Here is a 21,936-nt window from a genome sequence, read left to right as displayed (position 1 = left end):
ATAAAAAATATATATGTGAAATATACACACACATATCTATATAAATATTATATATATAAATAAAATATATATTTATATATTACATATATAAATATATAAAAATATCTTAAAATATATTTTAAAATCTATAAAAATCTATAAAAATCTATAAAAATAAATCAAGCTGCAGGAGGGCTCAGGCTGCTGGCCCTGCCCTGTCCCCTTGACCCCAATCCCAGCCCTGGGTGTCCCCGGGGTGGCTCTGGGGCTCTGCCCAAGGTGACCATGGCCGGGAGGGGCTGTGGGGCTGAGCTGAGGCTTTCCCTGATCCCAGCCCTGCCCTGCTGACTCAGTGAGCCTGGCTTAGTGCTGCCCAGGGACGCTGACCTTGCCTCAGAGGCCACGCCAGGGCACAGCCAGGGAGAGCTGTTCTATTGCTGGGAGAGAGTGATGGCTCAGGATGCCCTGCCCAGGGTGGCTCCTGCCTCTGCAGGGTGGCCAATCCTTCACTGGTTTGGTGCCCTGTGTGTGTGGGGACTCAGAGCTTGTGATTTTTCTTTTTTTTTAAAATATATTTAGTAATTTTTAAAATTAAATTTAAATTTAAATTATTTTTAATTAAATTTAAAATTTAATTTAAAATTAAGTTTCATTTTAAAAAAATTATTTAGGAAGCTTTGTGTTCTAGTAAGGAAGAAGCTGAGGGGGTTCATCAGTTCTTGGGAATAAGCATGGTTTTATTCCCAGAGCACTGGGTTTGGCCTGGCCAGGGCTGGGATGGGGGTGTCTGTTCCTGCACAGCAGAGACACAACTCACACATTCCTTCCCCTCCGAGCTGCCACCATTAACAGGGAGCACCAGGGGCTGATTTTCTGACAAGTTCTGAGCAGAGGTCGGAGCAGGGGGACAGAGCAGGGGGACAGAGCAGTCCCTGCTGGGGCTGAGAAATCAATGAGTGTGTGATTAACTGGCTGGGGAGGCTGCACACTGCAGGTGCAGGGCAGAGCAGTGACACGGTGGAGTTCCATTGGGGCTGCAGCAGGGATGGCTCCTGCAGCTCCTCCAGCCCCCAGATTCCCCAAACAGAGCTTATTTTTGTTTTTTTTTGTTTTTTGTTTTTTTTTTTTTTTTTTTTTTTTCCCAGGGGCTGGACTGGAGTGCTGCTGTTTCATTAGAAATCAGTTATTAGTGTTTTTTTTTAAATGCTGACTAGAAGCTGTGAGCCCCTGAGTGCTGGCTGCTCCATCAGGGTGTTTGGCAGGGCTGCAATGGTGTGACAGCATTTCTGGGCCAGTCTGGGCTCCCCTTTGAGGGCTCCCATTATTCCCTCATTATTCCCTGATTTCCATCCCCCCCACCCCGAGGCACAGGGTCCCTGCAGGGTCCCCAGCCCAGCCCTGCCCTGCCAGGGCCAGCAGTGCCCAGGGTGTCCCCAGGGCTGCTGGGCACTGCAGCTCTGCCTGGGCAGCCTGGCCAGGGCTTTGTTCCCTTGTTTTTGGGGGAGATGTTCCCTGAGATCCCACCCCGTCCTCCCCTGGGGCAGCTCAGGGCTGTTTCCTCCAGCAGCCTGGGACCTGCTCCTGACAGCAAAACCTGGGGCTTGTGCTGCTGAGAGCAGCAGAGGAAAAACCCCTCGTGTTCCTGCATTTCTGGGGATTTTCTCATCTCCTTGGAGCTTCTCTGCCTGGCCAGGCAGGGGGATCACTGCGGAGGGAAGGATCAGAGCCTGCCCCTGAGCCAGCCCTGGGTGCAGCTCCCCCTGGCCCGTGTCTCCTCCCCTGCAGGTCTGACATTCCTCCCTTTGCATATTGGATTTTCCCTTTCTTTATTGGAGGGAGGGGCAGAGGGTCGGGACAGGTTTATGGCTGCTGTATTGATCAGTAAAATTTAATATAATCCCTGCACTTACTGCCTGATCGTTAAGGGCTGGAGAGCAGGGAAATGTATTCTAAAAGAAATGTTTTTCCATTTTATTTCCTTCCTATTTCACTTTCTGGGTCTCTCTTCTCTTCCAGTCTCCTACTTGCATTCCTTCAGACATTTTTGATGTGTTTCCCCAGCTTTGCTTTGGTTTGATGGAGTGTTAGGGACAGTTCCCCACTCTGGTGTGGTGCTGGGCCCATTCCCCACTCCCTCAGCTCTCCTGCAGTTTCTGGAGCTGTGGAATTCTGTCCCTGCTGGTTTGGAGCTCCCCTGGTTCTGTCCCAGCTCTCCCTGGAGCTCCTCAGGCTGCAGGGCCAGGTGGGCTCTGCTGTCTGCTGCCCATTCCTGGGCATCCCCAGGGAGCAGAGCCCAGAGCTGCCAGCCCAGGGAGCCTGGACAGAGCAGGGACAGCCTGAGCCCCAAATTCACACCAACAGCTCACTCTGGGGCAGAGCAGGGACAGCCTGAGCTCCAGATTGACCCCAACAACTCACTCTGGGGCAGAGCAGGGACAGACTGAGCTCCAAATTCACACCAACAGCTCAGTCTGGACAGAGCAGGGACAGCCTGAGCCCCAAATTCACACCAACACCTCACTCTGGAGCAGAGCAGGGACAGCCTGAGCCCCAAATTCACACCAACAGCTCAGTCTGGAGCAGAGCAGGGACAGCCTGAGCTCCAAATTCACACCAATAGCTCAGTCTGGACAGAGCAGGGACAGGCTGAGCCCCAAATTCACACCAACAGCTCAGTCTGGGGCAGAACAGAGACAGCCTGAGCCCCAAATTCACACCAACAGCTCGCTCTGGAGCAGAGCAGGGACAGCCTGAGCTCCAAATTCACACCAACAGCTCACTCTGGACAGAGCAGGGACAGCCTGAGCTCCAAATTCACACCAACACCTCACTCTGGAGCAGAGCAGGGACAGCCTGAGCTCCAAATTCACACCAACACCTGAGTCTGGAGCAGAGCAGGGACAGCCTGAGCTCCAAATTCACACCAATAGCTCAGTTTGGACAGAGCAGGGACAGCCTGAGCTCCAAATTCACACCAACAGCTCAGTCTGGACAGAGCAGGGACAGCCTGAGCTCCACATTCACACCAATAGCTCAGTTTGGAGCAGAGCAAGGACAGAAATGTCCCCAGGGCTGGAGCCTGAGCTCCAGACTGACCCCAACACCCCACTCTGGAGCAGCCCTGTGGGAGCTGCAGCTGGCTGGAGCCTCCCCTCTGCAGGGCACTGCCCTTCCCCTGCCTGGCAGCTCTCTGGAGTGTCCCCGGAGCTCAGGGCAGGGCAGAGCTGGCAGTGCCAGCAGGGTGGGAGACCCTGCCAGGCTCCTTCAGCCTCGCCATGAGGAGGATGGGGCGCTGGGAGCAGCCTCTGCTCTGTCAGCTCCGCACTCCGGGCAGAGGGAGCTGCGGGGAGGGAAGGGCAGCCCCTGGTGGGAATAATTTCCATTTTGCCCACGCTGTCTCCTTCCCCCGTGCAGTCTGTGAGCAGGGCCCGCGGGCGCCTGGCTGCCTGTGCTCTGCAGAGCCCTGACACTGATTTATCCTCGGCTTAATTGTCTCCAGCCATTAGTCTGCTCATCCCTCTCCTCGTTAGACATGCGCTCGCTGCTAATGGCTGCAAATGAAGCACATTTGGGAGGCGTTGCTGCCAGCCTGGGTCTGGCTGGGCGGGCTCGGGGGTGGCTGTGACCCTTGGGGACATCTGTCAGCACCTCTGTGCCCACTGTGGCTCACAGGCCAGCGGCCAAGGGGGGCTGGGGGCTGCCCTGCTCTCCTCATCCCCTTCTGGAGTTACTGCAAGGCAGTGTAGGGCTGGGAGGGGCTGGGCTGGGGAATGGGACTGGGGTCTGCCTGATTCCATGGGTAAACTGGGGTTGGGGTGGGGAATGGGACTGGGGTCTGCCTGATTCCATGGGTAACCTGAGGCTGGAGTGGGGAATGGGACTGGGTTCTGCCTGATTCCATGGGTAAACTGGGGCTGGGAGGGGCTGGGGTGAGGAATGGGACTGGGGTCTGCCTGATTCCATGGGTAAACTGGGGCTGGGAGGGATTGAGGTGGGGAATGGGACTGGGGTCTGCCTGATTCCATGGGTAAACTGGGGCTGGGCTGGGGAATGGGACTGGGGTCTGCCTGATTCCATGGGTAAACTGGGGCTGGGAGGGGCTGGGGTGAGGAATGGGACTGGGGTCTGCCTGATTCCATGGGTAAACTGAGGCTGGGGTGGGGAATGGGACTGGGGTCTGCCTGATTCCATGGGTAAACTGAGGCTGGGGTGGGGAATGGGATTGGGTTCTGCCTGATTCCATGGGTAAACTGGGGCTGGGAGGGATTGAGGTGGGGAATGGGACTGGGGTCTGCCTGATTCCATGGGTAAACTGGGGCTGGGCTGGGGAATGGGACTGGGGTCTGCCTGATTCCATGGGTAAACTGGGGCTGGGAGGGGCTGGGGTGAGGAATGGGACTGGGGTCTGCCTGATTCCATGGGTAAACTGAGGCTGGGGTGGGGAATGGGACTGGGGTCTGCCTGATTCCATGGGTAAACTGAGGCTGGGGTGGGGAATGGGACTGGGGTCTGCCTGATTCCATGGGTAAACTGAGGCTGGAGTGGGAAATGGGACTGGGGTCTGCCTGGCTCCATGGGTAACCTGAGGCTGGGGTGTGCCTGTGGCCCCCTAAACTCGGATTTGCTGATGCACCTTTGCACTACGAAGGTTTCCATTTTCAGCCGTGGGGAATCTCCTGACAGCAGGAGCTTTTGGGGGAAGGAGAGCAGCACTGCTGGTGCTGCCAGGGATGATTCCTTCTCCTGGTTCTGTTTCCCCTGGATCTCTCCTGGTGTTCTGCCCTCTCTGGGTTTTGAGGAGCTGCTCCGGAGAGAGGGGGTTGCATTTTCCCGGTGGGTAAAACAATCCTCCCAGCAGCTGAAGGTGTTTACCCACCGGGGCTGCTCCGGGCTCCGTTGGGATGGGAGGCAGTGTGCAAATGCAAAGATGTAATTATCCCATTTTTCTCTTCCCACTCCTGCTCTCCTGGCTCCTCTCCTCCGCCCTTTCCGGGCCTTGTGCTGATGGCAGCGTTTATCTGCATTTGTCCTCTGTCCCTGACAGCCACTTATCGATTGGCATGATTAAAAAGAACTGATAATCACTTCACATTAATCCCATAAATGACTTAAGACACCAAAATATTTGCATAATGCATCTTAAAGGTGGCAGCTAAAAGAGGATAAGACCCAAAACTGCTTGGCACAGGAGAAATGGGCTTCCCACTCACCTGTGGGCTTGCTTAAGTAATGAGCCTCGAGCTTGCATAAGGAGCGCTCTGAACCGCTCGGGGGGAGGTGGATGGGAGCTCAGGGGATTTGGGAGCCCAGCATCCCTTCTCCTGCTGATCCCCCTGAGGGATCCTGGGGCTGTTTGTGTCTGCAGCCTCCCCTGGAAATCTGCAGCCAGACGCCCGCTGAAAGTACCTAAAGACTTTCTGTCCCGGGCCGATCAGATTAGCAGCAGCTAGACACGGATTAGCCCCGCCATGGGCCGGGAGCCCCGGGAGCTGCCCGGGCCGGGGCAGCAGCACCGCGGGGATATTTAAGGCAGATCAGTGCTGGGTAATGCTGCAGATAATGCACCCTCCGGGCTGCCCTGCCGGGCCCAGGTGAGGACACCCCCGGGTGGGAGCGGTGCTGCACGGGAGGGAGCTGTGGCTGGGCAGGGAGGGCAGCGCTCCTCGTTTATTCCGCATTTATTCTGCATTTCTTCCTCATTTCTTCCTCATTTCTGTCATTTTTGCCAAGTGTCTCTGGCTCTCCTGGCTGTCATCTCCCCTTCAGAGGCAGGGCAGGAGGAAAAGTTGCCCCGTTTAGCCGGGGGTGAGCCCCTGGTGCTGGCAGGATGGGGAGCTCAGCATCTCCTGCAGACAGACAGACAAACAGAAGGGAGATGTTCCAGCAGCGCCAGCTCCTGCCACCTCCTCCTCACTCTTCGTAGATCATTCACTCAGGAATATTTTGCAACTGGAGAGTGGTTTGCCAGCAAAAGGATTGACCACTGAGCTGCAGTATCTGCTGCAGTGAATTGGTTGTTGTGTTCATCCTCTCCATAGAAGGAAAGAAAAAAAAGAAAAAAAGGACTAACCCAGCCTAGTTAGCAGCAGTGTGATGCAAGGAGAGCAGGCAAAATAATGCTGAATTGCTCTAGCACAGCCTCTTTTCCCAGAAGGAAGGGCATTGTTTCAGGATCTCTTGGAGGGGGAGTTGAAAATGGGTTTGTAAATAAATCTGTCCCTCAGCTCTGAGCAACGCTGCTGCCCGGGCTCGTGGTGGGTTTCTCTCTGAGGAGAAAAACCATTATTCAATCAAACCAAACAGCCTTTTGTCCCAGCACTGATGGAATGGAAAAACTTAGGTTTTTAAGAATAGAAGGGTGGCAGCTGATAGAAAACTATCAGTTATTTCAGTTCAAGTTTCCTATTCATTCTGGAGCAGCTCTGCCAATTCCTCTGCTTTCAGTTTTTCCATCCTAGATGTGAGTCCTGGCCCACGCAAGTTCTATCTGGCAGGGCTGGGATCAGGAATCAGCAGCTCTGGCAGCTGCAGGGCCCTTGATGGGAAATGAGAGGGGAGCTCGGGAAGGGCTTTGAAATCCCCAAAAATCCAGGAGAGGTTGGGGAGGCACCCGTGGGAGGGAGGGAAGGAGGGAAGGAAGGAAGGGGCAATCCTGCAATCCAGCAGCGCTGGATCACACAAAAGCCTCTCCCAGCTGTGCTCACACGGTGGGGAATCAATTCTGGGGGGAGGGAGGAACTTCAGGTGCTTTGAGTGGTGGGGTTCCCTTAACGCGGGGTTTGTGCTCTGCCGCAGCCGCGACAGCGACCTGTCCAGCATCATCTCCAGCCTGCAGGGCCGCCAGCTCGGCATGCCCGAGAGCCAGAGCCGCTGTGAGCTCAAGAGGAACGCCCTGGACGTGGGGCTGGCAGCAGCAGGTGAGGCTGGGCCACCTCTGTTGTGTTTTCCCTCCCCTCCTCTCCCCGTCGCCCCCCGTCCCTTCGTGGTGCTGCTGGATTTTCCCGTGTTGCATTTCAGGTGTGGGAGATCCTGTGGTGATGTGGGTGAAGATGAAGGTGGGGAGGGTGGCTGAAGATGAAGGTGGGGAGGATTTGAGGTGCTGGTGGAGCCCTTTGGAGGTCCCCAGACGCGGTGGGCTGTGTTAGAGGGGCTGGTGGCGGCGCGGCGCTGCAGCGTCCCCAGGGCTGGTGCCAAGTGAGGCAGAAAGGCCTCGCCCAGAGCATGAGGGGATTTGTCATTTCATTCATCTCAGGCTCCCCACGCTGCTCCAGGGCCTGCCAGCTCCTCTGGGAGCAGGAGGTTTGGGTTTCTGGGGTTACCTGGCAGGTTTGGGGCTGCTCCCCTGGTTTGAGCTGCGCCCAGTGCGGAACCAGAGATGCTCCTGTGGGATCCTGCCCTGGGTGTGGGGAGGGGTGTGGGAAGGGTGGGCTGGTGGCAAAAAGTCCCCACGTGAGAGTCTGGGATAAATGAACCAAAATCTGCTTGCTGATTGCAGGAGCCTTCAATTGGAAATGAAAGTTGAGGAGTTTCTGTCAGTTTTTCTACTGTTTTATTCAGTTTTATACCCTGCCCTTCCAAATCAGAGCTGGATCTCTCTGTGTGCTGTTTTAGGCCTTTTCAGAAAATCTGTCTGGTTGTGGAGCTGTTGATGTGTTTTGTCATTCTGCTGAGTGTGTGAGTGAACCCCAAACCCAGAGGGAACCCCACACCTGACACCCTTTGGGAATGCCTTAAATCACATCTTCAGGGTGGACTCAGGAGGGATTTGTGGTGTGTGTGTGTAAATCAGCCCTTGCTTTCACAGCTGAATCCCCAATCTCGTCATTAACAATTTCCCAAAGCCCCTTTCCCTGCACAGCTCCAAGAGCCAAACTGGCCATAAATCCATTTTTCCCCGTGACCCTGCTGGAGTCTGCGTGGCTCAGCTGACCCTGAGTGTCAGAATGAGTTTCAGTATTGTTTGCTTTGCACAGAAACTGCTGGGCTTGATCAGCATTGCTGGAATTCTCTGGGACCTGTGGCATCCCAGAAATGCAGAGGGTTCCTCTCATTCCCACCAGGAGAGAAGATGAGGTGTAGGAGCTCTGACTCCTCTTTCTTAATTGGTTTTTGGGGTACTCTGGTTTGTTTCTTCAGTTAAGAATCTGTAAGAAATGGCCCCAAGTTGTGCCAGCAGAGGCACAATATTAGGAGCAATTATTAGGAACACTGTTACCAGTATTAGGAGCAATTTTTAGGAACACTGTTACCAGTATTAGGAGCAATTTTTAGGAACACTGTTACCAGTATTAGGAGCAATTCCTTGGGGGAAAGCTTTGGGAGAAGCTGCCCAGGGCAGTGGTGGGGTCACCACACCCTGGAGGTGTGCAGGTCACCCGGGGACGTGGGTTGGTTAATGGTTGAGGTGGGTTGGTTAATGGTTGAGGTGGGTTGGTTAAGGCTGGTTGATGCTTGGCCTGGGTGGTCCTGGGGGTCTTTTCCAACCTTGCTGATCCTGTGAAACGTTCCTGAGTGAAAAAGAAGAGGCTCAGGCCCACCAAGGCAGTGAGAAGGAATGCCAGGTTTGGGGGTTTAGAAGAGTCAGGTGGGCACAGGAGGTGTCTGAGGGGTCAGGGGGCTCTGTCACTTTGTCACCTCTCCCAGGGCCAGGTCCCCTCTGGCCTTTGGGGCTGGTTTTGCTGGGAGGGCAGCTGGGCAATCAGGAATTGTAGCAGAATTTTCAGAGGTGGTGAAGCACTGCTTGTGGTTGTTGAGACCATTTTGTTCCAACAAGAGGGCAGAGGAACTTTGCCCCCAGCTGTCTGCCCTGTGTGTTGGGTGATGAGAATCTCCCCCTCCTGGAGGCACCTGGAGATAAAAAATGCTGAATAAATGATGCTGGGGCAGCCAGGTTCACACCATCCTGCACCCTCCTGGCTGGGCTCTGCTCTGAGCTGTTCCTGGGCTCTGTCTGGCCGGGTTTTGTGCCCGGGGAGGGCAGGAGGAGCTCTCTGGAGGCTCCTGTGTGCTCAGGGTGCTGCTGGAGCAGGACTCTGCTCCTCCCTGCCTCAGCTGCAGGCAGGACTGGGAGCAGGGACAGCACAAATGGCAGAGATTTGCTCACTGCCAGCCCGTGGGGGCAGCAAAAAGGCTGAAGCTGGCAGGGTTGGCTGGTTTGTGATTAATTCTGGGAGGGAATTCCTTCTCTTGTTGTTACAATCGGGATTAGAGGCAGTGCTGTAGTTTCCAACGGCAGGGGCTGGGAAATCAGCATTATCACCGGATCTGAACGGGCTTTGAAATGCAGAAAGGGGCTGAAAGGAGTGAAAAATAATTGTGTGTGCTTCTGAGGCTTTTCTGACTTCAGGAGGAGGGGAAGGGGCTCAGGCCAGAGCTGCCTGGGGCCGGGGTGAGGCTGGTGCCCCGAGGCAGCCCCTGGCACTGCCAGCCTGCCCTGGGGCAGGCAGGAGGAGCAGCTGGGGTGATCCCCCAAACCCCAGAGCAGCTTCCCTGCAGAGCAGGGCTGAGCCCGCAGCCGGGTCCCTGCTGTCCCTCCTGCCCTGGGGAGTGCTCTCCTTGGTGCTGGCTGAGCTGCAGCCGGGATGGAAGGGAAGGAGGAGAGGAAAGGTGCAGGGATGGGCTCTGTGCTTCCCCCAGGGTCCCACTGAGTGCCTCCCCACGCTGCTCTAGGGCCTGAGCCAGCACCTGGCACCTGCTCCCGAGCCTCTGATTCATTCCTGTCCTGCAAGAGAATCCTGTTAATTTCTGCTCTTTCTCTCCTCAAACACCCTCTGTTCTGCAGTGCCAGATTTCATGGGTTTCCAGTTGCACTAGGACTATTTGCATGGATAGAAGTGGAGGATTCAGGCTCCCTCATGCTAGAGGAAGGTGGGTAGCTCTTCCCTCTCTTCCTTCTGCCCCCCGTGCCTCAGGGACCTGCTGTGGTGGCTGGAGATGCTCTGAGAGGGCACAGAGGGGAGGCAGAGCCTCAGCTCCTGCCCCAGGCAGGGAGGAATTCACTGCAGGAAGCATCTGGGGCTGAGGCTGCCCTGGCCCAGCTGGGGAAGCAGCAGCAGCAGCAGCAGGGCAGTTTGCTGTGGGGCAGAGCTCCAGAGAGGCTTTTCCAGGGCTTTGGTCACTGTGATGGGTGTGACAAACCCTGGGAGCCTCTCAGACCTCCAGAGAGGCTTTTCCAGGGTTTGGGTCACTGTGATGGGGGTGACAAACCCTGGGAGCCTCTCAGACCTCCAGAGAGGCTTTTCCAGGGGGTTTTGGTCAGTGTGATGGCCGTGACAAACCCTGGGAGCCTTGCAGAGCTCCAGAGAGGCTTTTCCAGAGGTTTTGGTCAGTGTGATGGGGGTGACAAACCCTGGGAGCCTCTCAGAGCTCCATAGAGACTTTACCAGGGTTTTTGGCAGTGTGATGGGAGTGACAAACCCTGGGAGCCTTGCAGAGCTCCAGAGAGGCTTTTCCAGGGATTTTTGGTCAGTGTGATGGGAGTGACAAACCCTGGGAGCCTTGCAGGGCTCCAGAGAGGCTTTTCCAGGGATTTTTGGTCAGTGTGATGGGAGTGACAAACCCTGGGAGCCTCTCAGACCTCCAGAGAGTCCTTTCCATGGTTTTTGGCAGTGTGATGGCAGTGACCAGCCCCTGGAGCCTTGCAGAGTTTCAGAGTCTCTTTTCCAGGGTTTTTGGTCAGTGTGATGGGTGTGACAAGCCCCTGGAGCCTTGCCCCCTGGGAGCAGGGCTGGCTGGCTCCTGTGGGAATGCCAGGTGCTGGGGACAGTGTGACACCCGTGTCCCCCTGCAGGAGCCCTGTGCTCCTGGTGCTTTGGGGGAGCAGAGTTCACCCCCATGTCTCAAACACACCCCAGAGCTGAGTGTGTCCCCCTGTTTGTTCTGTGCTCACCCTCTTGCCCCACTTGGTGCCCTGTTGGCCCAGCGAGGGAGAAGGAGGAATTTTGGGGCTGTAAAGAGATTCAAAAGTGGGAATTTGGGGGTTTTGTTCCCAGAGTGGATGCACAGCTGACTAACCCTGGGCTCTGTGTCCCTGCCATGGCCAGGAGGCCTGGCAGTGACCTCGATTGCCTTTGCAGCCAGCCCCAGAGCTTTCATATGCTAAGGAGGAGTTAATATTGGGGATGAAAAGGAACTGGGACCAGGGATGTCCTGCTAATGGCTGGAGACAGGATCCCAGCACAGGGCTGCTCTGGGGCACGGCTAATGAGCTGGGCTGCAGACATGTTTTCATTTAGCTCAGCCAAACAACAGGGGAAAAAAGCAGCAGCCTTTATTGGACTGCTGCCTTAAATTGAGCAGAAAATCAGCACCAAATGGGCATCCAGGAGCTGGGAGCCCAGGCCCTGCTGCTGACATGTTTTCCCCTGGAGGGCAATTGTTTACCTTGGCAGCCTGAGGGTCCAGGCTCTGTCCCTGCTCTGCTCCCCTGCCCTTGGAGCTGGAGCACTCTCCCCTCTCTGGGCTCTGCTGAACTTTGCTTTTGCATCTCCCGAAGCCTTGCAGGACTGGGGTGCACCCAGGAGCCTCTGTAGGACCAGCAGAGGAGTGGGGAAGTGAGGGGGAGCAGGAAAAGCCCAGGTGGGAGTGTTTCCTTTGGCTGAGCCAGCCCAGGTCAGTGCAGGGATTTTGCTCAGGTTTTGTCCTGCTGGAGGAGAAGGAGCTGAGGCAGGTCAGGCTCTGTTCTTGGAGCTCATTAAGGTTGGAAAGGACCTCTGAGATGGTGGAGGCCAGCCTGGGCAGGGCTCAGCATCTCTGGTGGCTCTTGGCCCCTTCAGTGCAGGTCAGGGAGCTGGCTGGGGATGTCCCAGGGTTGAATTGTGGCTCTGTCACCGTGGGGACTGTCCTGCTGCTGCCCTGTCCCCAGGCAAAGCTCTGGTTCCAGCCTGCCCCTGGAGTGAGCATTGCTTTGTGCCAGCCACGAGCAGACTGGGAAGAGTTATTTAAGGATGGAGGGCTGGGTTTTCTTAATGATTTGCTGTGAGCAAGAAGAGGCTCAGCTGCCTGTTTCATTCATTTTTCAGCTCTGCAGAACCTTTTTGTTCCCAATTCCTTTTCTTCCCTTTGCTCCTCTCCCCTTCCCCACTCTTCCCCCTCCTCCCCGCATTTCTTTCTTCTCAAACCCTTTTTCCCCCCACTTCCTTTTCCATTCCTAATCCCCCTCTCTCACACACACACATCCTTCTTCCCCTGCACTCCTCCTCCTCCTGGGCTCCTGGTCCAGGTCCCTGCCCTCCCTCCCAGCTCCCTCCCTCTCCCAGCTCCTGGGGAAGGAGACAATTTGAAGGTTTTCCGCTCTGCTCTCAGCTGAGAGGCTCCTTCCCTCAAGCCAATCAATGGGAGCCTTCCAGCCCCACTGGGGCTTGGCAAACATGAGATCAATAAGTTATTAGCACCATTCTGTCAGCTGTAATGTGCAGATTGATCGGGGCCGGGGCTCCTGCTCGCAGCCTGGCACTTCCCCAGCCTGATAAAGATGACAGATTAAGGGAATAAGAAAAAGGAATTAAGGAGTCTGGCTGTCAAAGCTGTCACGGGCTGGAGGAGCAGCGTTTTTTTTCAGGGGCTGAATGAGTGCAATTGGACATTTAAATGGTGCTAAGGGGGTCCAGCCCCACCAGCAGCTCTGCTGTGCTGGGGGAACGCTCTGGAAGGGGCAGCCAGGGAGCTCTGCTGGCTCCTGAGCCTGCAGGGGGACAGGGCTGCTGTCCCTGCTGTCCCTGGTGGCAGGTGACATCCCCAGGGCTGGGGGAGTGGGGCCAAGCGAGCTTTGCCCAACAGGTTTGTGCTGACAGAGCCCCAGAGGGATGGGAAGGGAATTAAATCCCACCCAGGGCCTCCCCTGCCCTGGCAGGGACCCCTCCCACTGCCCCAGCCTGGCCTGGGATGGGGAATCCACAACCTGTCTGTGCCTGTGCCTCTGGTTCAGCAAACTTCCCCCTGGAACCTGCTCCTCTCCAGCAGGAGGATGAGCCTGGACTGCCAGCCCACCCTCCCAGCTGCGTTCTTCAGCTCTTTTCTAAAAGAAAGTTGAGATTCACAAGTTTGTGATTGCTAAAAAGCCTCTCTGCAGCATATAAAATTAATTCAGATCTCTCTCTTAAGTGCAGTATATCCTTTCCATGAGCATTTTTCACACTATGAATATTTACCACCTTTCTGTGCCTTCGGTGCACGCTGTAAAAATGAATTTTGGAAGAACCTGGGAGCCAGGGGGATGCTGGAGCACCTTCCCTAATCAGCAGGATGGCTCCAGCATCACCTGTGTGTCACTCCTTGGGGGCTGAAGTGCCGGACATTCCCTTCAGGGGCTTTGTTCCAGCTGGGGAGATGCAGTGTGAGGAGGTGGGAGGCAGCAGGAGCCTGGGGATGGTGGGAGGAGAGGCAGATGCTGCTGTGGAGCTGAGGAGGGGGCTCCAGGCTGCTGAGGAGGGCTGGCTGGCGTGGCATCCCCGGGAATCCTGCTCTGCCCCCTCTTTCCTGGGAGCTGTGCTTAGCTGGGATCTGGGGAGGGCTCAGGGACTGAGCCAGCCTTGGGGTGCTGCTGTGAGAGCAGAGTGCTGGGCTCTCCTTGGGGTGCTGCTGTGAGAGCAGAGTGCTGGGCTCTCCTTGGGGTGCTGCTGTGAGAGCAGAGTGCTGGGCTCTCCTTGGGGTGCTGCTGTGAGAGCAGAGTGCTAGGCTCTCCTTGGGGTGCTGCTGGGGGCAGTGGCTGCACAGCCAGGCTGAGCCAGAGTCCTCCAAAAGGGGAGCAAGGAGGAGAAACCCCTTGGATCCCTCAGCAGGGCATCCTTGCTTTGCCAGAGCCATCCCCTGTCCCTCTGCTCCCTGCTGTCCTCTCTGGTTCCAGGAGGCTCCTGGGGCAGGGAGCTGGGAGGGGGATACTGAGGGAGGGTTCACAGCCAGCCTGGCTGTGCTGGGCACAGTCCTGGGCCAGCAGTGTCCCCTGCCCTGCTGCATCTCAGGGCAGGGGGACACTCACCCCAGGCAGGTGAGGCTGTGGGGAGATGGCCCAGGACAGGGATTGGGGCTGGAGCTGCTCCTGCCCTGCCCCAGCCCCGTGAGCTGACCTGCTGGCAGGGGCTTCTGCTTTATTTCCAGCTGCTCTGGCATCCCTGTGCAGAGACCCAGCAATATTCCCTGTCCCCTCCTTCCCTGCCGGAGCTCCCCTGCCCCAGGAGCTGCCCTGCTCTGGGATTGCTCCAGGATCCCAAATCCCAGAAGATGCCTGCCTCCCTGCCCCCATTCCCAGCTCTGGGATTGCTCCAGGATCCCAAATCCCAGAAGATGACTGCCTCCCTGCCCCCATTCCAAGCTCTGGGATTGCTCCAGGATCCCAAATCCCAGAAGATGCCTGCCTCCCTGCCCCTCCCAGCTTCCCCAGTCATTTCTCCCCCCATTCTTGTTGCCCCCAGTTAAATCATGGCCCGTTCTTCCCATGACCTTGTGCTTGCCCTGCCTTTGTTCTGGGGATTCCTGCTGCCCAGGGATGGATCCCCCTCTCCCAGCTTTTGTTGGGAGCAGCTCTGGGGCAGCTCCTCACAAAGGCCCGTGGCTGGGAAGGGGAGTCCCCAGGGTGTCCCCAGAGCCCTGGGGCTGGGCACAGGGACAGCAGGAGTGGCTGGGCTGGGCTCAGCAGCTCCTCTGTGGGAGCTGTCCCTGCCAGAGGAGAGCAGGGAGAGGCTGCCAAGGCATCCCAGGCTGGCCAGGGGGATTGTCATCCTCGGGGCTGGAGCTGAGAGCCAGGGAGGGAGGATGTTTTTTGTTTTTCCCTCTCCTGAAGTGCCGAGGAGGGAGGTGGGAGAGGGGCTCTGCTCTCTGGATGCTGGCTGGCCCAGCCTGGGTGGTTTCCCGTGGAAGTTGGCTCCATTCTGTGTTTACTCAGGACTTTGTGGTCCAAGAAGCTTTCAGAGCAGCCCCAGAGCTGGATGGGGAGCGTGAGATAGGTCTGCATGCCTGCTGGGGCGGGAGCACAGTGCAGAGCACTTTGGTGGAGTCCCTGGGCCCAAACTGGGACCCTTTGGAGCCCCTTCAGCAAAACCCCCCCTGATTTCCCTTCCCTGGTGACCCCCCTGCTCAGCCCTCCCCAGGAGCGTCCTTGGTGCAGATTCCCCGTGCAGGGTGGGATAAAGCCCCCGTGTCTTTGGGGATCCTGGGGATAGGGTTTCTAATCCCCCCAGACTTAGGCTCCCAAGTCCTCTCCTGAAAGCTGATCAGGAGGCTTGGGCTGCTTAGCTGTGCTGCTGAGGATGACTCCTAAGCCAGCAGCTCTGCTGAGTGTGGGGATGCTGAGGATTAGAGCAGGGCAGGAGACAAAATATCCCCCCAGGCTGGCTGCCACGCCAGCTGGCTCCTGGGGCAGTGCCCACCGCCTTCCCTGCTGCTGCAGAGCCCTGGGCAGGGCACTGGGGGGCTGAACTGGGACTGGGGGACTGAGCTGGGACTGGGGGGCTGAGCTGGGAACTGGGACTGGGGGGCTGAACTGGGACTGGGGGCTGAACTGGGACTGGGGGGGCTGAACTGGGACTGGAGGGGCTGAACTGGGACTGGGGGGGCTGAGCTGGGACTGGGGGGGCTGAGCTGGGACTGGGGGGCTGAGCTGGGACTGGGGGGGCTGAACTGGGACTGGGGGGGCTGAACTGGGACAGAGGGGCTGCAGAGCCTGGTTGAGCCCTGAGCAGGGCACAGAGGGGGCTCTCCTGGCTCAGAGGGGCTGAACTGGCACAGAGGGGCTGAACTGGGACTGGGGGTCTCTCCTGGCTCAGAGGGGCTCTCCTGGCTCAGAGGGGTCTCTCCTGGCACAGAGGGGTCTCTCCTGGCACAGAGGGGGCTCTCCTGGCACAGAGGGGTCTCTCCTGGCTCAGAGGGGCTCTCCTGGCTCAGAGGGGGCTCTCCTGGCTCAGAGGGGCTGCACTGGCTCAGAGGGGCTGCACTGGCTCAGAGGGGGCTCTCCTGGCTCAGAGGGGGCTCTCCTGGCTCAGAGGGGTCTCTCCTGGCTCAGAGGGGCTCTCCTGGCTCAGAGGGGGCTCTCCTGGCTCAGAGGGGTCTCTCCTGGCTCAGAGGGGTCTCTCCTGGCTCAGAGGGGTCTCTCCTGGCACAGAGGGGCTCTCCTGGCTCAGAGGGGGCTCTCCTGGCTCAGAGGGGCTCTCCTGGCTCAGAGGGGGCTCTCCTGGCTCAGAGGGGGCTCTCCTGGCTCAGAGGGGCTCTCCTGGCAAAGAGGGGCTCTCCTGCTGCCCAGCCCTGTTCCATTCCCCCCTGCAGGAGTGCAGCAGGTGAGTGCTGCACGGGACCTCCCCTGAAGGAGGGGAGGAGGAAATGCTGCTCTGATTTCTGCAGCTCTGGGGGAAATGTTCACTTTGTCTCCAAATGCTCCCTCTGGGTCGCTTGCTGTGCTGCCCTGGCAGGCCAGCAGGAGCCTGGGGCGTGCTGTGGGGTCTGGGGGCTGTGTGGGAGGCCTGGCTGAGGGGCTCTGTGCTCAGGGCTGTGCTGCACTGGTGGCAGTGGCTGCTCAGTTTGCCTGGGGCTCCCCCCAGCCCCCCTCCCTGCTGTTATTGCCTGGCCTGGCTTCATAACTCCACAGTTCTACTGATAATGTCTTTCATTTTCAGCTGTAATATTAAAAACTGCCCTGATTTGGCTTCCTTTCAGCTGCAGTGCTCTGCAGGGAGGCAGAGGCAGAAGCAGGGATTTGGGAACAGAACCCCAGACGTGCCTCCCCACCCTTTCAGGTGGAAGTTGCCTCCTGCAGGTGCATGGGCTGAGCAGAGCCTGCCCTGGGCTCTGTGGTGGAGGAGCAGGAGGCACTGAAGGCACAGCCTGGCTCTGGGAGGCTGCTGAGACACCCAGGAGCTGCTCTGCCAGCTCATTTGCAAAGCAGATTCCATTCTGCTGCTGCTGCTGCTGCTGCTGCAAAGGCAGGGGGAGATGGGCACTGGCTGCTCCCACCTCGGGGCTGGCTCTGTGTCGGGGCACAGGGGGCTCGGGGGGCTGCAGGGGGGGAGGGTCCTGGGGAGGGGCTGGGCAGGGGGAGCTGGGGGTGCTGAGGAGGAGAGGATGGGTGCTGGAGCTCCAACACCTCGCTGGGGGGTTGTACCCTGGTTGTACCCTGGTTGTACCCTGGGAGTTGCACCCTGGTTGTACCCTGGTTGTACCCTGGGAGTTGCACCCTGGTTGTACCCTGGTTTTATTCTGGGAGTTGTACCCTGGTTGCACCCTGGGAGTTGCACCCTAGGAGTTGTATCCTGCTTTTACTCTGGTTTTACTCTGGTTTTACCCTGGTTTTACTCTGGGAGTTGCTCCCTGGTTGCTCCCTGGTTGCTCCCTGGTTGCTCCTTGGTTGTACCCTGGTTTTACCTTGGTTGTACCCTGGGAGTTTTACCCTGGGAGTTTTACCCTGGGAGTTGCACCCCGGGAGTTGCACCCTGGGAGTTGCACCCTGGTTGTACCCTGGTTTTACTCTGAGAGTTGTACCCTGGTTGTACCCTGGGAGTTGCCCCCTGGTTGCACCCTGGCAGTTCCCTGGGTCACTAAAGCAAGTGGGACCTGCCCCTGCAGCTCAGGAAGCCAAGATGGGGTTTGACTCCTCACAACACCGAGCTGGGACTCAGGAGGTTGGAGTCCAGGCTCTCAGGACCTTTGGGGTTGGTTTTTACATCTCTGTGAAGGTGTTTGTGCTGCTCTTTGTTCCCTTTCCCTGCTCACTGTATCTCCTGCTGGTTTGGTCCCCACACTCCTGGGGCAGAGCATCTCTGCCACACTGCAGGGCTTTGCCTTGGCTGAAGAAATAAAGAAAAAAAGGAAATTCTGGGATGTCTCAGGAGAACTGCCGGGTGGGGGGCAACCCAAATGCATCCTCAGTGGGGCTGGGGGGGTTTTACCCCTGGGATCAAAGTGGGGTTTCTGCAGGGAATGGGGGCTGAGGACCCCTGTCTGTGCCAGTGCCAGGTGTCACCCCTGTCACCTGGGGGCTGCTGGGCCACAGGGAGCTGGGGCCAGGTCAGAGCTCCTGAGGGATCCTGGCCCTGCCCTGCCCCTGGCTGGGAGGGAGATGGGGCTGATGTGTGTGGGAATGGCTGGGAATGGCATGGGAAAATCAGGGAATGGCATGGGAAAATCAGGGAATGGCTGGGAATAGCAGGGAATGGCTGGGAATGGCAAGGAATATATGGGAATGTGCAGGAAATGTGCAGGGAATAGCTGGGAATATCATCTGGGATGGCTGGGAATGTCTGAGAATAGCTGGGAATGACAAGGAATATATGGGAATATATGGGAACGCTGGGAATGTGCAGGGAATAGCTGGGAATATCTGGGATGGCTGGGAATGTCTGGGAAAGCTGGGAATGGCTGTGAATATATGGGAATGTGCAGGGAATGTGCAGGGAATATCTGGGAATATCTGGGATGGCTGGGAATGTCTGGGAAAGCTGGGAATGGCTGTGAATATATGGGAATGTGCAGGGAATAGCTGGGAATATCTGGGATGGCTGGGAATGTCTGGCGAAGCTGGGAATGGCTGTGAATATATGGGAATGTGCAGGGAATAGCTGGGAATATCTGGGATGGCTGTGAATGTATGGGATTGTGCAGGGAATAGCTGGGAATATCTGGGATGGCTGGGAATGTATGGGATTGTGCAGGGAATAGCTGGGAATATCTGGGATGGCTGGGAATGTCTGGGAAAGTTTGGAATGGCTGTGAATATATGGGAATGTGCAGGGAATGTGCAGGGAATGTCTGAGAATAGCTGGGAATGGCTGTGAATGTATGGGAATGTGCAGGGAATAGCTGGGAATATCTGGGATGGCTGGGAATGTCTGGCAAAGCTGGGAATGGCTGTGAATATATGGGAATGTGCAGGGAATATCTGGGAATGCCTGGCAAAGCTGGGAATGGCTGTGAATAGCAGCCCCGGAGCAGTGCCTGCCGGCAGATGGGCCCGGGGGTGGGAGAGGAGCAGCGGGAGGGAAGCAGGGATGGGGGGAACGAGGTGCCTTGGCAGAGCTGTGAAACCAAGGAATCTTCGCTGCTGCTGGCATTCCAAGCGCTGTCACACGGAGCTTCTGTCACCAGCTCTTTTCCATGGAGACTCCTCTGCCTCCAGCCCGGGCTGGGAGGGGAGGGGAGAGCAGAGGGACTCGAGTTTGTTCCAAAGCCACAGAGCCTGGCTGAGAGCAGTCCTGGGGAGGAGCAGGATGTGCGATGCTGGCCTCCAGCACGGAGGGTTTGCAGGATCAGGGCGAAGCTTCCAGGAAAATCAGCGTGAGGGATGGAGCCTTCCAAGGGGAGGAGCTGGGTGTGCTCCCCTTGGCCTCGGGGGCTGACAGGGGCTGGGCAGCTGTGTGAGGGTAAACTGAGGCAGGAGGAGTGGGAACATTCCCGTTGTGTGGGCAGGCAGCCGGGCTGTGAGTGCTGAGAGCGCTGTCAGGGGTGCTTCTGTCCTTCCCTGGCTCTCCCCAGCCCCTCTGCTCTGCTGTGCTTCCTTGCCTTTGGGTTCTGCACGGTCAAAGCCTCTGCTCCATCCCCAGGGCCAGTTCTGTCCAGGGATTTGGTGGCAGGGTCGTGGCAAGCTGAGTTTGGAGGCAGCCTGTGCTCTTTAAAGCCTTGAAAGGTCCCTTGGAGCTCCTTGGGCAGAGGCACCTGCTGGGGCTGCTGTGCTCTGATCCCAATAAATCCCTGCCACGGCAGAAGCGGGGCTGCTCAGCTGCATCCCGGCTGATGGGGAGTGATGCTGAGTGCTGGGGACAGTTCCTTGGCTGGAAACGTCCCCTGGAACGGGAGGATGTTGTTGTTGTTGTTATAAATAGGACCGAGGGGGTTTGTAACCTCCCTTAACCCCCACGCTCCGGGCACATTGCAGGGCTTGGGCTCACAGGCACATCCAACCCTTTCTCACTCCAGCCTGCTCCTTGTTCGCCAGATTTTTATTATCATTATTATTATTTTCCTCCTTTTAAGATGGTGCATCTTTAACAAGCCCTTGATAGATGAGGGTTTGATGCTTGCAGTGACAAACAGGCTCTTCCTTCCTGCCCATATGCACCATCATGCTTTCAGTTTCCCCAGCGTTATTAGGGGAGGATATTGATTCCAAATCTGCTCGGGGACGCCGTAATTGTGTCTCAGAGATTTGGTGTTGCTTCGGAGGGCTGCAGTAATGCAAAAGGCTTGAGTGTTTCCGTGCAATCCAGAGGGGGAAGATTGCTGAGGACCTTGAGGTTTTGAAGGAGGAGGGGGGAGGGAGGGGGAGAGACTGAGAGAGAGAGACAGAGAGAGAGAGAGAGAGAGACAGAGATACTGTGGTAGGAAGATTCAGAGATCTGTTGTGCTTTTTTTTTTTTTTTTTCCTTCCCTGTGTTGTTTTTTTCCTCCCCTTCCTCTCCCCCAGTTGCTCTGCATCAGGGCATGAAAGGAGTGGAAACACCGGGGGGACAAAAGGCACCAGAGCAAATGATGAAACTCAGTAAGGAAATCAACTGGATTCAGAATTTATGGCTGGAAAACGTTGCATTGATCAGAGTATGAATAGTCATTATGTGCTTTTGGGCTGCGTGATTAGGAAAGCAGATCAAGGCTCTCAAGATGATGATTTTTCTTACTTTCGTTTTTTTCTCTCTCTGCTCGTAATATCAGAGTGTGTGTGTGTGTGTCTGTGTGTGAGAGAGAGCAGCAAAATACCAAAGTCTCTCCTGCAAAGAGGAAAGTGCAGCCTCCTCTGACACTCAGCTCTCTCATCTCTCTCCCAGATGAAATTTTAGGCAAGAGAAGAGTATGTTCTCCCAACAGCAGCAGTGAGTGTCCTTTGGAGAGCAAGAAAGCCCGAAGTGAGTCCCCGAAGGGTAAGTGCTGCTTCTCCCTCCCCCATCCCCTTCCCCTTTCTTCTCCTTTCCCCTGAGTGGAACTTAATTGAAATTAAGGAGGGAGGGCTGTGGGGTGGGAGCTGTGTCTGGCACGGGGGGTGCAGGAGGAGGCTCTGCTTTTCCTTTATCTCCTCGGAGGGAGCCTTGCAGGGCGACGGAGGGATTGCCTCTTAATTACTGTAATTGCTCGGTGATTAAAAAAAAAAGCAGGCTGCAGCCTTCCAGGTGGATTTTAGGGGTGTTCCTACTTTTTCAGGCAGAAATGTCTCGGTGACATGTTTAATATGAAAGGTACACACGGGCTTATCGTGCTGGCATCTGCTCCTTTAAAGGGAAAAAAGGAGCCTGGCAGGGAGAATGGGGCTGCTGAGTTTTCTCTTATGCATTTATGGCACCGTTCCTATAGAGATGGAATCTGCAGAAGGTCTCTCTATTTAGGGTTTGGTTTGTTGTCTTTTTTTTTTCTTTTTTTTTTTTTTTTTTTTTTTTATCTCTTGATTTGCCTTCCAGTTCTTTCCTATAAACAGGATTTTTAAACTTTCTTTACAGCGGGCTGGCTAATGGAGCCTGCAGTTAATGAGTTTGTCTCCAGGTTGAGTAAATGAGGTTTTGCAGGCCGTTTACTTAAAGGCTTTGTTGTTAATATCGGGCTAATTAGCTGTCAGTGATACCCAGCTCCATCCCTGTGCCCAAACCTGCCCTCCCTGGCCCCAGAGCAGCTGTGTGAGGCTGGATCCTGCTCCCTGGGCTTGCAGTCCAGCTGAGCCTCTGCCAGGGCTGGATTCCCAGCGACCCATCCAGGGAATCTCCAAGGGCAGCACTTTGTCCTGGAGCCTTCTGAAACCACACACTTGAAATTCTGCTTTGTAAAGATCCATTGTGGGGACCTGTCCTGCATCCTGATGGCACAGAATGTTCCTGGCTCTCCCCTCCTTGTGCCCAAAGGATGCTCTGGAGGCAGGATTCTCTGAGAGGACCTTGAGTGCTGCTGTCACTCTATAGAAAACACTAAATCCTCTCTGCTGTAACCCTCTCCTGCCCATTAACTCTTTCATGGCTGCAGAAGTGCCTCAGATTTTGCTGGGAACCCTTTAAACTGCTCCTC

General features: G+C 56.3%; 1 protein-coding gene across 1 annotated transcript in view; it reads left to right on the top strand.

Annotated features, from left to right (window-relative positions):
* The window catches only part of SAMD11 (sterile alpha motif domain containing 11), a 75,330-nt gene that overhangs the window by 25,980 nt on the left and 27,414 nt on the right, over window positions 1-21,936 (top strand). Inside the window, exons 5-6 of the mRNA XM_084220135.1 lie at window positions 6,775-6,896; window positions 20,718-20,810. Coding sequence (XP_084076261.1) covers window positions 6,775-6,896; window positions 20,718-20,810 — 215 coding nt within the window. The remainder of the gene's footprint in view (window positions 1-6,774; window positions 6,897-20,717; window positions 20,811-21,936) is intronic.

Source organism: Fringilla coelebs (assembly GCF_963513975.1).
Source record: "Fringilla coelebs genome assembly, chromosome: 22".
NCBI lineage: Eukaryota > Metazoa > Chordata > Aves > Passeriformes > Fringillidae > Fringilla > Fringilla coelebs.
The sequence above is the reverse complement of the archived record's forward strand: the minus strand, read 5'-3'. Positions and strand labels throughout refer to the sequence as shown.